The 12869-nt window shown below is 63.0% G+C and overlaps 1 protein-coding gene across 2 annotated transcripts; it reads right to left on the bottom strand.

The window, feature by feature from the left end:
* Positions 1-3293: 3293 nt before the first annotated feature.
* SOHLH1 (spermatogenesis and oogenesis specific basic helix-loop-helix 1) lies at positions 3294-9256 on the bottom strand. 2 transcript variants are annotated; one of them, XM_032261861.1, is made up of 8 exons: positions 9165-9256; positions 8753-8887; positions 8102-8262; positions 7304-7385; positions 6395-6597; positions 4974-5187; positions 4265-4338; positions 3294-3699 (listed from the first exon to the last, which is right to left on the bottom strand). In XM_032261861.1, exons 1-8 carry the CDS (start codon positions 9227-9229, stop codon positions 3482-3484), a joined length of 1152 nt encoding a protein of 383 aa, XP_032117752.1. In that variant the 5' UTR covers positions 9230-9256; the 3' UTR covers positions 3294-3481. The 2 variants fall into 2 exon arrangements, with proteins under 2 accessions (XP_032117752.1, XP_032117753.1); XM_032261862.1 differs by lacking the exon at positions 4265-4338.
* Positions 9257-12869: the final 3613 nt, after the last annotated feature.

Below are 12869 nucleotides of genomic sequence, written 5' to 3'. Positions count from 1 at the left end.
TGAGCTGCAACTCGGGTCGTGGAGGGGGCTGTATGGGGAGAGCTTGGGGCCAATATCAGAGGCTGGGGGGTCCCAGCCCAGGAGGACCACGTGTGAGCTGCAACTCGGGTCGTGGAAAGGGCTGGATGGGGAGAGCTTGGGGCCAACGTCAGAGGCTGGGGGTCCCAGCCCAGGAGGGCCACCGGTGCCCACCTCTCCCCTGGTCTGGGAACAGAACACAAGGTGCTTGGTGAAAGGGGCCGTGAAAAGCATCACTGGAGTCGGGGCAGCGATGGGGCCTTCCAGGGTGGTGGGGTCTGAGCAGAAAGTGTGATGAGGCCTGTGGGAGTCTCCAGGGGCTGCTGTCACCACGAGCGGGTGACTCAGACAACCAGGATTTACTTTCTCACAGCCTGGAGCCCGAGGTCTGCAATCCAAGGCTGTGCTCCCTCCACTGGCTCCAGGGAGGGTCCTTCCTGCCTCTTCCAGCTGTGGGGGCTCCAGGTGTCCCTGGCTTGTGGCAGTGTCACTCCAGGCTCTGCCCCAGTCTTCTGTCTCTTCTGTCTCTTCTAAGGACACCTGTCGTTGGATTTAGGCCTGTCTTCAACCGGAACGATCTCCTGCCAAGATCCTTAGCATCACACCTGCAAAGACACCTTTCCATCAGACGCCTTCACAGGCCCCAGCCACTAGGAGACGAGAATGTCCTTTTAGGGACACCACTCAGGCCACCAAGGTTCCTTCTCCAAGCTGCCCCTCCCTTCTCAGGAATGGTCCCAGCCCAGCAAAAAACCCCCAGGGCACCCCTTCCCTTCCCAGAGCCTGAGCCTCCTAGAGATATGGCCCTAAAGGCACCTCTGCATTTCTGCATGAGAGTCCCTGGGGTTAAAGGAGCAGGTGCACCTGTGGTGCGTGGTGGCCCCCAGATGCAGGTGACAGCAACCAAGGCCCTACCCCTTCCCTTCCCTCCCCTCCCCGCCCCTCCCTGAACTCAGCCACTGCCTTTGGGGGAGGATGATCGATAGGGTCACAGCTGAGGCAGGTACCCATGCCCCCTCCATGTTTTGGTGAATAAAAGGGAGGTACCAGCCAATCCGTGGTGATTTTCTGGGTTGACAGCGATTGGTGGTTGGGCATCTGTTAGATGTGAAAATGAAAGGGTGCTCTCGAAATCCCAAAACCGCAGAAGGGACACGAGTCGGTGATTTCTGAAGGTCAGGAATGGGAAGTAGGAGTGTGGCCGGAAAGGGGCAGCAGGAGGGCCCCACTGACGGTGCAGTGTCCCGCACTGTGACCCCAGCGTGGACACGAGACCCTGCACGTTCAGCAAATGTGCGGCTCCGTCTGAGGAGCCCTGGCCCTGCCCCTCCCCAGGGGAGAACATTTTGCAGCCTAAGACCCAGAAACATTTGCACTGGGGGCATACACTGGGCAGCATCTGTGTGAGCTCTGCAAGGGGTCCATCCTGCGGGACACAGTCTCGGGTGCTGAGGAAGAACCTGTCCCCAGAGCCAGCGCCTGCTTGTAAAGGAACCAAGTGGAGCCACCTCAGGATGAGGGTCCTGATGCCACCCCCACCTCACCTCCGTCGGGTGCTCCAGGCTGTAGGGCGAGGCTGGGCAGAGCTTTGGTGCCTGCTGCAAGGGTGCCAGGCTTGGGGAAGGGGCGGCTCCATCGGGATGGGAGGGGTAGGAGGGAGGCACCTGGCATTCCCACGGCCACCAGCTTCCAGCCCGTTTGGATCTGGGCCCAGCCTGCGGGGCTGCAGCGGGAACACACGAGAAGCTGCCCACTTGGCGGGCCTGTTGGTGCGGAAAGCTGGCCTTGGGGCAAGATGGCTAGTGAGAGTACCCTTCCTGCATTCCAGGAAGTAAAAAAAATCGCTCTGCTGAGAGATTTGTTGTCTCAGTAATGAGGTGGGGAGCAGGAGCTTAGCTGGAGACCCCACCTGGCTGCCACAAACAAGCCCACCCTCGCCAGCCAGAACTGCAAGGACAGCGGCTGCCCCTGGTTTTCCAGACCCACCTCTGAACTGGGGCCGCCTCACGGCCAAGAAGAGCGGTAAATTGGTCCAGAGAGACGGCCCCAGGAGCCGGGAGGCGTGGGGAGATGGGGGTGGGAGACACGCCTGCTCAAGGAATGGCTCCCCACCCCTCCAGCAGCTCCTTTAGCCCCAGGAGCAACCACAGCCAAGCTCCCCTCAGACCCTGGCACTAGCCTGTACTTGAGATGTACATGCGTGTACACCAACAGTGTGAACATCACACATGCCAATACACAGGAGCACACATGCATGCGTACTGTGAACATATGCACACACACCAGCACATGGGGTGCACACACATGTACGCACACCAACACGCAATTCAAACATATGCACACATACCAACACTGCACACACAGGCACGTGCACCAACACATGGGTGTACAAACACATGTATGCACACACCAAACAGCAGATACAGGCACACATGCAAGTATACAAATACACATACGCACAGCAACAGCACACACACAGGCATGCACACCAACACACATGGAAGCACAAATGCACACACACCAACAGTGCACTCATGCACACACACCAACAGCACACACAGGCACACACATACCAATACAGTGCACACACGCATACTGCCAACTGCACACACACGCAAACACCAACAGTGTACACACACACACGATACATGCACACACCAACAGTGCGCACACACATACTGCCACTGCATAAAAACCAACAGTCACGGGGCCCTGGAGCCAGTGTCTCCACATGGGGATAGCAGGGTGAGCCTCAGCATCCGGGGTTGGAGGCCAGCACCACCTGTGCTGTGGCTGAAAAACAGGTGGGCCCCACGCACCATACAGAGCTCAGCTCCTCCATCAAAGTAACCCAGCCCCCTCCAGATCTCACAGTATAGGGCTGGCAGCAGAACCAGACACTGAGGGCAGGTGATCTCTGCCCAGGTCACCCCATTCACATGACAGTGAGGGAGAGGTGACCAGTGGCAGAGGTGGGACCAGCCCTCTGCCCACCTCCTCCAAAAAGCAGGCTCCTCCAAAAGCACTCCCGGAAGCTCTGAGCGGCACAGAAAGGCAGCTCACAGAGCCGCTTCCAGGCACTGAGACCGTGAGGCTGCATTGCCTCCAGAGAGCAGGACCCAGTGTGCCCCCATCCCAGGGCACCCGGGCCGGGTTATTCAGGGATTTCACGGTGCTGAGAGCTTCGCAAAACAAAATCCCAGCAGCTGCCTGCACGGTGAACGGCGGCGGCGCAATCTGCCCGATGAATCGGACTAATCACACACAAGCCACGCGGGTTTGTTTCCTCCAGGAAACCTGCTTTCCCTCTTTAATACTCAGTATCCTCTCATCACAGCCTGCAAGCCTCGCTCAAATTAGGGTGCAGCTGCAACCCAAACCCAAAATAAAATGCCCAGGCACGCAGCAGGGACACACGCCGCTCCAGATCCGCCGGCCCCGCCGCGTCTACACAGCCCGGCTGCTAGCAGGCGAAGAAGTCGGGGAAGAGGCTGTCCACCTCGTCCTTCAGAGCCAGGCCCGCACAGCTCACGTCCAAGCCCCACGGCTCCAGAGGGTTGTCCTGGAGCTCCTGGGAGCCGGGCTCAGGATCCCCTAGGAAGCCTGGCTCTCCCTCATCCGGTGGGCTGCTCTCGGCTGGGGCCCACGCAGGGCCACTGCCTCCTCGGCCCTCCCGGGACCCTGGAGGCAAACAGGACACATGAGCAAGGCAGGCAGGTGCTATGGGGACTGGAGGCAGGCAGGTGGGGTCACAGGAGCAGGGCTCCCACCTTAGCCCGGCTGCCCTGCCCTGCCATGTGGAGGCTATGAGGTGGGTAAGCTCACACCTGGCGGCCCCAGACCCAGGACACCTGTTGGGCCAGAACCAGGAAGGGACACCTCAACACAAAATTGTGCATGGGGTGGACACACGCCACATCACAGCTCTGCGTGCCTTTGCCTGCCGGCACGGGCTGGACCAGGAACCTTGCAGACATGCGGTCTACGGGAGAAAGACAGGGCTCCACACACCACCAGCTCACGTGCCAGCTCACACACATCACACTCACTCGCACACTCACACGTTACCCATGACACTCAATGCCGGACGAGGCCCAACAGTTAAGCCCCAACAGAGGAGAAGACGGGGACTCAGACCCAGACCCTGGGACCCCACGTCACACACGCTGGGCCTGAGTCCCAACTCCCCAGCTCACGGCAGGTGCTGATGTAGGAGACGCAGCCCCGGACCCAGGGTCCCACTCACCCGGCCACCAGCTGGGACCAGCGGCAGTCAGCAGGAAGGACGTCCCATCCTCCATATCAGACCCCAGCACAGACCTGGAAGTAAGGAGCCCTCCCTCAGTGGCCACAGGTGGGCCCAGGCCTTGAGCTCAGGGTAACACCTGGGCCCCAAGTCCTGCAAAGGCAGCTTCCAATGCAAAGCTCTGGGCCCCACTCCTGGCGGGCTTGGCCCTGCGCGGTGGGAGAAGTGCAGAAGCCATGGCCGCCGAGGACACTGGCCAGCGGCTCTCCTGGCCCCCGATCCGTCCTGCGGAGCATCTCTGGCTGTTTCTCTCCAGCCGCAGGCCCGCTTGTCTCGTCCCCTCCCTCCCCCTCCCCTCCCCCTCCCACACCCCAGCTGGTGTGCGCTCAGGAAACACAAACTCATTTTACCATCAGCCAAAACAAATGACAATTAGACGACAAACGTGTTTCCAGACACACACGTTAGAAAGCCCCACAGCCAGCTGGCCGGTCCTGCCCTGGGCTTCAGCCTGCGCCTCGGCCTCCCCCGCACAGCCACAGAGGAAGCAGGTACGGAAGCTTCCCGACGCCGAGAAAGGGGGCCCAGGCAGGGCTGGGAGGAGGCGGGCGTGGCAGGGCAGGCTCGCTACACACACACATGCGCGCGTGCGCGCACACACACGGCTCGCTCATGCACACACAGGCGTGCACACTGCCTGGGCACTCACCTGGTCTCCTGCGCAAGCATGGGGGCCTCGTCGGCTGGCTCCCCCAGAGATGCAGCCTCCACAGCCAGGGGTCCAGCCTGGCCCGACCAGCCAGGGCCCTCACTGCTCATCACAGGCGAGCTCAGCTGCTGCGGGAACGGAGGCCAGGACAAGGGTGGCCTCTCGTTCTTCGGAAGACTCGGGCCTGGGGGCCACGGCACTGGGCTGCAAGGTTCTGGAAGAGAAGTCAAAACGGAGGTCAGTCTTCCCTGCCCGGCCTCACAGGCCTCCCCTGAAGACCTCGTGACTCATGGGCTGGGTCCATTCATGCTGACCAAGCACCCACCCTGCTGCCTGCACCCTGCAGCAGGGACACGCGGGAAGAAGCCGAGAAGCAGGTAAACGGGAGCAGACGAACGCCCAAGGGGGAGTGCCTAATACCTGGGGGCTGAGGGCTTCCTGGAGGACGTGCTGGCTTGGCCAGTTGCAAGGGGCTTGGATCGGGGGACCCTCTCAGTGCCACCTCCTGGACCTTGAACTCTGCCGTCAGACCTGCTCCGGGCCACATGCCTGGCTGTGGGTTCCCGGAATGCCCTGATGACCCCAGCACTGCCACCAGCCTTGCCAACTGCATGACCACTCCTGGCCACAGCCACACTAACAGGCAGCCGAAAGGCACAGCCCTGCCCCTCCTGGCACCTGGCGACTTCCAGGCACAAGCACAGCAGGGACCAAGGGGAGCTTGGTCATGAGAGGCACCCTGCGGGGCCACCTGCAGAGGAACCAGAACTCAGCTGTGGGTGGCATCAGGGACAAAGGCCCCACGTGGCAGAGGGAACAGCTAGGAGGCCACAGGCCCCTGGCTCACCCCAATTACCGCTCCCGCCACGGGCGAGCAGCATAGGCGGAGAGGCAGATGGAGCACCCCAGGGAAACAGATAGCGGGCCGCATCCAGCACACACGCCAGCCAGACGGGGGGAGGAAGCAAGGCTGCAAAGCTGGACAGAGCGGCCAGGACAGGCTGAGGCCCTCTAGGTCCCCACGCTTCCCCCAGACCCAGGGACCCAGGGAAGAGGAGCTGTGGGAGGCCCCGTCCTTGAGGCGCGGAGGCAGGTGAGGAAATGGACCCGCTCAGTCCCTCCCTTCCCTGGAGCACAGGGAGGTCAGGAGACAGGACAGAGGGAACAGCCCAAAGGAGGACTCTGGCTAGGACTCTCCCTTCGAGCCACACCTACTCCCTCTGGAGACCACATTCCTCCTTCACACAAAAACCAGGGCCCTTCGAGGCCAGCCTTCAACAGACGGGTTTCTCACTAACAGAAACCCCTGGGGGAATTCCAAATCCCCCTTTTGAAAACTGTCCCACTGTTCTCAGGGGTAAAGCACAGTCTGGCCCAGCTCCCCAGGCCCAGGGCACCCCAGATGCACACCCAGGACTCACCTGTGAAGGAGGGCGGCCCACCCTGCACCTGGCACAGCCCCGACAGCGCCTTACACTCATCCGTTCCCAGGGCCAGGCGGCTCGGGGGGTCCCACTGCCTGGAGGATGCAAGGATGTGCGGGAGGGGCTCTGGGCCCACAGGGTGGGCTGATGACGGGTCCCGGGACCAAGGATTTTCCAGAAGCACCTTCGAATCTGGGGTTCTAAAAAGAGCAACATGATGAAGATCCTGGGTCTGCCCCCCAAGTCCCCTGGGAAGGTTTCCCCCACCTACCCACCCCAGGAGCAGTGGGCTGGACCTGTCCCCAGAACACCCAAAGTACCACCTACCATTGAGCCAGCTTCTGCCTGGGGGCCCTGGGCCAGCCAAGCTCCACAGCTGCCTCCCCAATTTCTCTCTGCCCAACTCCCCCGGCTCTAGATCCTTCCACAGCTAATTAGCCACACCCCCATGCCCCAGCCCACTTTGGGGTAAAATGGCTACATTCAAACACATGTTGCAGATGGTCCTTTAGCCTGGGAAGCTCTCATTCTAAAAAGAACCAAATTATCTTGACCTCAGAAAACTCCATTCCCAAAGCTGTCCACAGGGAGGGGTGCGACACCTCACCAACCACCTGCAAAGTGCCCAAATACAGGAGCAGGAGAGACTTCGCCCAGGCACCTCCCACCTCCACGCCAGCCCAGGCCCTTGAGTCCACTGACCACGTTCCGCTTCCCGGAGCTCACCCACATTGGTCACCTCTCTCCTGACTGCCTGAGTTGGCAGGTCCCGGGGCAGGTCACCAGCTGCAGAGGCCATGCCAGGCCCCAGGCCACACCCACCCGAGGATGTGCCAGGGGCTTTGGGTCTGCTGCTCACAGGGTCACCCAGCCCTGCAGAGCTGGCCCCAGGAGGCACTCACTCACCGAGCCCCGCCGGACGCTCCTGCCCCAGTGTCTGGCACACCTGCTGGAATCTGACTTGACAGCGTCAACTGCAGAACATTCTCCTGCAACGAGGGCCACATCTCCTTGGAGAAAGCAAGAAGCCGAAATTTAAACAAAGTCGTAAGCCGAAAACACAGACAGTCCACTGGGAAGCACACGAGAAAGCGGGGCTGTGGCCAGACTGGCGCCCTGGGGCCAGGAGGGTCGCTGTAAGCTTGGTCCCTGCTTGGGACTGGGGGCGAGGATACAGGCTGACAACGAGGCTGAGGTCCCACCTCTGACAGACCCCACCGTTCCTGAGTTAGGCGTGAATACCCAGGGGCCTCACCAGAAACCCTGGGACCCTGATCTTACAGACATCGAGACAGCTTCACTCCCCAAGTGGGTCCTCAGCCCTGGCACTCCTGGGGTCAGCCGGAGCCCCCAGGGCTTTGGAGAGGACACAGGAGCCCCTCTTGGGGATGCACAGAGAAATGATCTAGGGGGTGCTCAGCCAGGGAGGATCAGGGGACCCCCGACTCTCCCCAGAACTGGCACAGAGCATCAGGGCAGCCCATCAATGAACACAACTCAGGCACACGAAGGCTGGAAAGCTTGCTCCCTTCCAGAAAGAGAGTAATGACAGGCAGGGCCTGAATAAACGAGGAAGTGCCCTGCTGAAAACATGCCCTGCCCTCACCGTGGAGGCCAAGGGAGCCGGGGACGGCAGGGGACATGCTGCCTGCAGGGTGGTGAGATGTCCGCTCACCACGACACCAGAGGACTGACCACATCTACCCTTACAACTCACAGCGTGCCTCTCCTGGCCAGGCCCCAGGGCACTGGCAAGCCGCAGGAACTGCACAGACATCTCCAGGACCGAGGCCATGTCCTCCCGCCGGCCATCGAACTGGGGCAGCAGGCCTCGAAGACGCTCACAGCTCAAGGAGATCCGCTTCCTGCTTCCAGTCAAGAAACAAACAGCTCTGGGCCCTCCATCCTCCAGCAGAGTAGACAGCAATCGATAGAAGCTACCAGAGAGGCCCTGGGGGCTCATCAGGCAGAGGAGACCACTGGGCCCCCGAGACGGGACCACGGAGAGGTCGCCCCCGTGGTCTGAAGCCCCCAGATCCACATCAGAGCACAGCCTGAGCCTGACCCCTGGGTCCCAGCGACAGGCCGTGCAGCCCAGGCCCAAGCCATGGCTGCTTTGCAGCGTGGAGAGGACAGGGAGGGTCACAGCAGCACCGCCTCCAGAGCAAGGCCGGGCTGCAGGATGTCCCCCAGCACGGCTTTTCTGGGTGACTTGGAGATGTGCAGCCCATCCTTCCACTGGGCACACGCCACGAGCCCCTCCCAGCTGACACCTGGTGGCGGCCACAAGACGAATGTCACCCGCTCCGCCGCCTGTTTACAGCGCCCCGACCCGGGGACGCACCGGCCACTCACCTGCGCTCCCTCTCGCTGATCACGTTCCGCGGGAGGCAGGAGCTGGGACCCTCAGTCACCAGAGGGGCCTTGGGCCGGCCAGAGCCCTGGGCCAAGTCCTCGCAGCAAGAGAGGGCACCAGCTAGGGAAGAGCCGCTGCCAAGAGAGCCAAGAGCACCCGGCTCTGAGAACCCCAGAAAACGCCACCAGGAGCCCCAGATGCTGCAGCGGGCGTCTTTGGGGTGCGGGTGGAGGCCAAGACCTGGGTCACGCAGGGACACGGCCCAGCCGTCTCTAAACCGCTCCCCCTCCCCCAGGGTCCAGGGTTTCGCCCCAGTGGGGCCAGGAGGGGTGGAGACCGCCGACTTGCTGAACCACCCCTGGGTACAGGCCTTGAGCCCCCACACCCTTGGCCCCCCTCCTAATTCCTCACTTGCATCCCCCAACAGTGGGGACTCCAGAGACCTCCGGGTCGGGCTCGGAGCACCGGGACGCCATGACCTTGCAGCTGCAGAGACCCCAGGGCACGGCTCCTTCCGCCCGCCAGCCCCGCCCGGCCCCGCCCCCTCACGTGTGCTCTGCCCACCTGCCACGTGCTTTCCACCCAGCCCGCCCCCACTTCCCCACTCGCGCTCCGCCCCCACTCCTCAGCGCATGCGCTCTGGCCCTCCCCTGGCATCCAGCCCCGGCGCGTGTGGCCCATGTTCCTCCACAGAAGGTGCTGGAAAGCGACTCGGAAGGTCCACCCACTCCAAGCCCCGTGGAACGCCGGGGGAAGGGCCCCAGCCCAGGTAGCCCTGCCTCCGTCCTTACCTTCCCTGGGATCTCGGGTGCCCCTGGCACTTTGGCGACACCGGCCCTGCCCTTAGGAGCCCAGCACCTGGTGGGGGTGGGCGGGCTGGCGGGCTGGCCTGAGCTGTTCAACCCAGGGACTGAGAGGGGTAGGGATACCTGCCTGCCCCCCAGGTCGCCCACGCTTGCCCTTCCCCCAAATCTAGTCCCCTTGCGGGGTGCTGCGCCTCAGAGTACCGTCACCATCCACCCTGCCGGGTCTCCGAGAGCCAGGGACATCCTGTCCCCAACCCAGGCCACTAAGGCGTGCGCCCTTCCTCCAGCTCAGCTCTGGGGGACACGCTCGGAGCCGTCTGTCCCTTTCCCCCGGCCCTGCGCGGGAGGCCTCAGCTCCACCCCCTCTCACTCTCAGCAGGTTTCTCGGGGGTCGCGGGGTTCCTCCAAATTAAGAAAGCTCCGGCGCTGGGTCTCTGCTCCCCTCCCCACTGAACTCGGGGAGCCGCCCTGCGCGAGGCTTGAGTCACCTGATAAATGCTTGCCGGGGGGCGATGGAGGGAAGCGGGAGATGGAGACGTCTCCTTTCCTCTTTCACAGAGGTGGGGCTCCTCAGGGAAGCGGAGGGGACGATGGTGGGGTGTGAGGCTGGCCTGCAGTTCGGAGGACGTCCCTGGCTGGGCCCGTAGCTGGAAGAGGTGGGTGGGCCGTAGGGCCCCAGCTCCTGAGAGGGGCGGCAAGATGGAGCGCGGGCAGGTGCCACCACAGAGGGCGCGTCTGCCTGGGGTGCCCCAGTGTCCTGTGGAGAAGGCAGGGTCTGGGCCTCAGGCTGGCATCCTGGATTTGGGGCCAAAGTTGGGTGAAGGGTGTTGGGAGCAGCACCGGGGCCCGAGCGGAGGCAGGTTACAGGTGACGTGAGGGGGTCTGTCCATCCCTTCTCAGTCCGGCCCCGGCTGCAGGTCGGACATGGATGGGGGCCGGGCTGGAGAGGAGGCAAAACCCTCGGGGAGCTGGGCCCTCTCCGGGTCTACTCCTGATTGCGGAAGGTGGACGGGCTCGCGATCTGGGGTTCCTCAGTGGCAGAGTGGGGCCGAGTTTTTGTTTCCATAAAGCCCTCGAATGTGATCGAGCCTTCGACTCTCCTGCTGCGGAGAACATGTGTAATTAAATCACAGATGCGGTCGGCGGGTCCTCCCAGTGGCGGTGTTTCTGAGTTCCCCAGGCAGGAGGGCACTGGCAGAAAGGCCACTTCTGGTCCCGGTGGCACCCGCCCAGGGGTGGTGGGACCTGCTGCAGCCCCGCCTCTCTCGGGAACTGAGGAAGAACCCCCACGATGCCGGAGAGCTGGGTGGCGGCGGCACAGGCTGAACCTTTTCTGGGGATCTCCCCAAGTGTTCCCTCCCACCCCAAACCATCCGTGTTCACCTTGCTGCCTCCTGGAGAAACAGGAAAGGACCCTCCAGAGAGACACTGGGAGGCCAAGGACGGCGAAGTCCACGCCATGCGCCCTCCAAAGGGACCTGGCCTCCCCCTGCCCCTCGTGGCCACAGTTTTGGCTTAGTGAGGGGCCTGGTCCGCGCTGCAGACCAACAAAGCTCTGAGGACAGAAATCGCAGCTCCCCAGAGGCCGTCTGAGCCAGGGTGACGCATGTGCCACAGCGTGAGCATGTGTGCGGAAAGGGGGCCCGCAGGGGGACCCTCTGCTTCCCTGGTTGTTGAGCTACAGCATCTGAAGTTGGGGCCCTTTCTCACTCATCTAAAGGGGCTGTGTGCGCCTGTGCGGCTGAGAGCACAGGAAGGGGTGCAGTCACCCCCTCCCCAGCCAAGCCCAAGGTGGGGTGCCCACCGATGGAAGCTGCAGCCTGTGGGGAGGCGGGGTGGGGGGTGTCGACCAGGGCAGAGCAGCACGGGGGGAGGTGCTGACGGTCCCGGGCTTGGTGGGTGGAAGCTGGTGGTCAGAGGTCAGAGCCGCGCTTGTGCGTTTGCTGCCTGCAAAGGACCCTGAGCCCCTTGTGCCCCCGCCCACCACGGAGCCCTCCCAAGGGTTTGGGGCTTGGCGGCTGCACTGCACTGACGATTTTCCAGCCATTAACGAACCCGTCCTTTTCTCCAGAGTTTGGAGGGCCCAAGGGCCGCGGGGGCAGGGGGGCGGGTCCCTGCAGCCCCTGCCGGGTTGCAGCCTGGCCTGGAGCCTCCCCGGGTCCCCGCGCTCGAGCAGAAGCCAGAACCTGAGCCTGGAACCGGCGTTCCCCGCACCCCCGCGCTCATCTGCGAGGAGAAGGTGGCGGCTTCCCCTCGCTTCCCACTTGGGTCCGGTCCGAGCTGCCCAGCGCATGCCACTCCCCGACGGGGCGTAAAGCCCAGAGGGCGTCTGCCGGGAGGCGTGCGGCGGGGGCTGTACCAACCGGACCTTCGAGTTTGACGATGGTGGATGCGCCCCTAGGAACCGTCAGCGCCAGCCCCGTGAAGACCCCCCAAGATCCCCCTCAGACTCCCACACCCTCCAGGATTCCCCATTCCCAGGACCATCCAACTCCCCCAGGACCCACGAGCACCCTCCCAGACCACCACGGGGAACACGGGCGCCCCTCAGGGTGGGCCTCACTTTCCCTAACAACCAGCAGGTGCCCAGGCAGCAGCATCAGTCCCCATCTGTCCTCGACCTGGCGAGAAGGTGGGGGGAGTGGCCGTGGCTGGATGGGTGTCCTGAGCATCTCCCAGGTGGAGGGAGTGGCAGGGAGGCTGGAGGCAGTGCAGGGCCTTCCACCCACCCGGCCCCCAGCCCCTTCCCTCACCCCTGCCTGGGGAGGAAGTTTCCATTTCTCCTGTGTGGGGTGCCCGGTGAGGTCACCTCACACAGTAAGGGGTTTCCAGGGCAGCCTTTCCGAGGAATAGCCCCCCACCGGAAGTGGGCTAAGTGGCTGTCAGATGAGGGCGGGAGTCCTGGGTTCTGGTCACTTGGTGATGTCTGGTTGGTCATTCCTCTTTCCCCGCTGGCCCATCCCTGGGAGGAGAGGGTCAGCTGAGGGCATTCAGGTGACCTGTAGCCAGCCGTTCCTGTGCACGTGGCTCCTACCCACCCAGTGACAGCAGCCCAGTGGACGGTCCTGAGGGCAGGTTGCCCAGGGTCCTGGTCCCCCATCCTCCCCCCAACCCCTCGGCCCTTGAAGTCAGGCAGGCCTGCTCCTCACCCTGTGCCCAGAGCCAGACTCCAGGGGACCCTGGGCAGAGATGGTCACTGTCTTGGGTGAGCCCTCCCAGCAGGACAGCACCCTTTCTTCTGGGTCCTGGCCAGTCTCAGCCTGTCCTGAGGCCAGAGAAGAGGGTGGATGATCACATCTGGGAGCAGGAG

This window comes from Sapajus apella, unplaced genomic scaffold, assembly GCF_009761245.1.
Source record: "Sapajus apella isolate SASKATOON/1434 unplaced genomic scaffold, GSC_monkey_1.0 scaffold126, whole genome shotgun sequence".
Taxonomy (NCBI): domain Eukaryota; kingdom Metazoa; phylum Chordata; class Mammalia; order Primates; family Cebidae; genus Sapajus; species Sapajus apella.
This window is presented reverse-complemented; position numbering and strand designations above follow the sequence as displayed.

What these genes read in the sequence shown, in the direction of transcription:
- SOHLH1 (XM_032261861.1), bottom strand. Translation starts at nt 9,229, where the DNA reads ATGGCGTCCCGGTGCTCCGAGCCCGACCCGGAGGTCTCTGGAGTCCCC. An exon ending in ATGCTTGCGCAGGAGACCAG is followed by an intron (nt 4,339 to 4,973) that starts GTGAGTGCCCAG and finishes CCTTACTTCCAG; the next exon opens with GTCTGTGCTGGGGTCTGATA. An exon ending in TGGTCCCAGCTGGTGGCCGG is followed by an intron (nt 3,700 to 4,264) that starts GTGAGTGGGACC and finishes GTTTGCCTCCAG; the next exon opens with GGTCCCGGGAGGGCCGAGGA.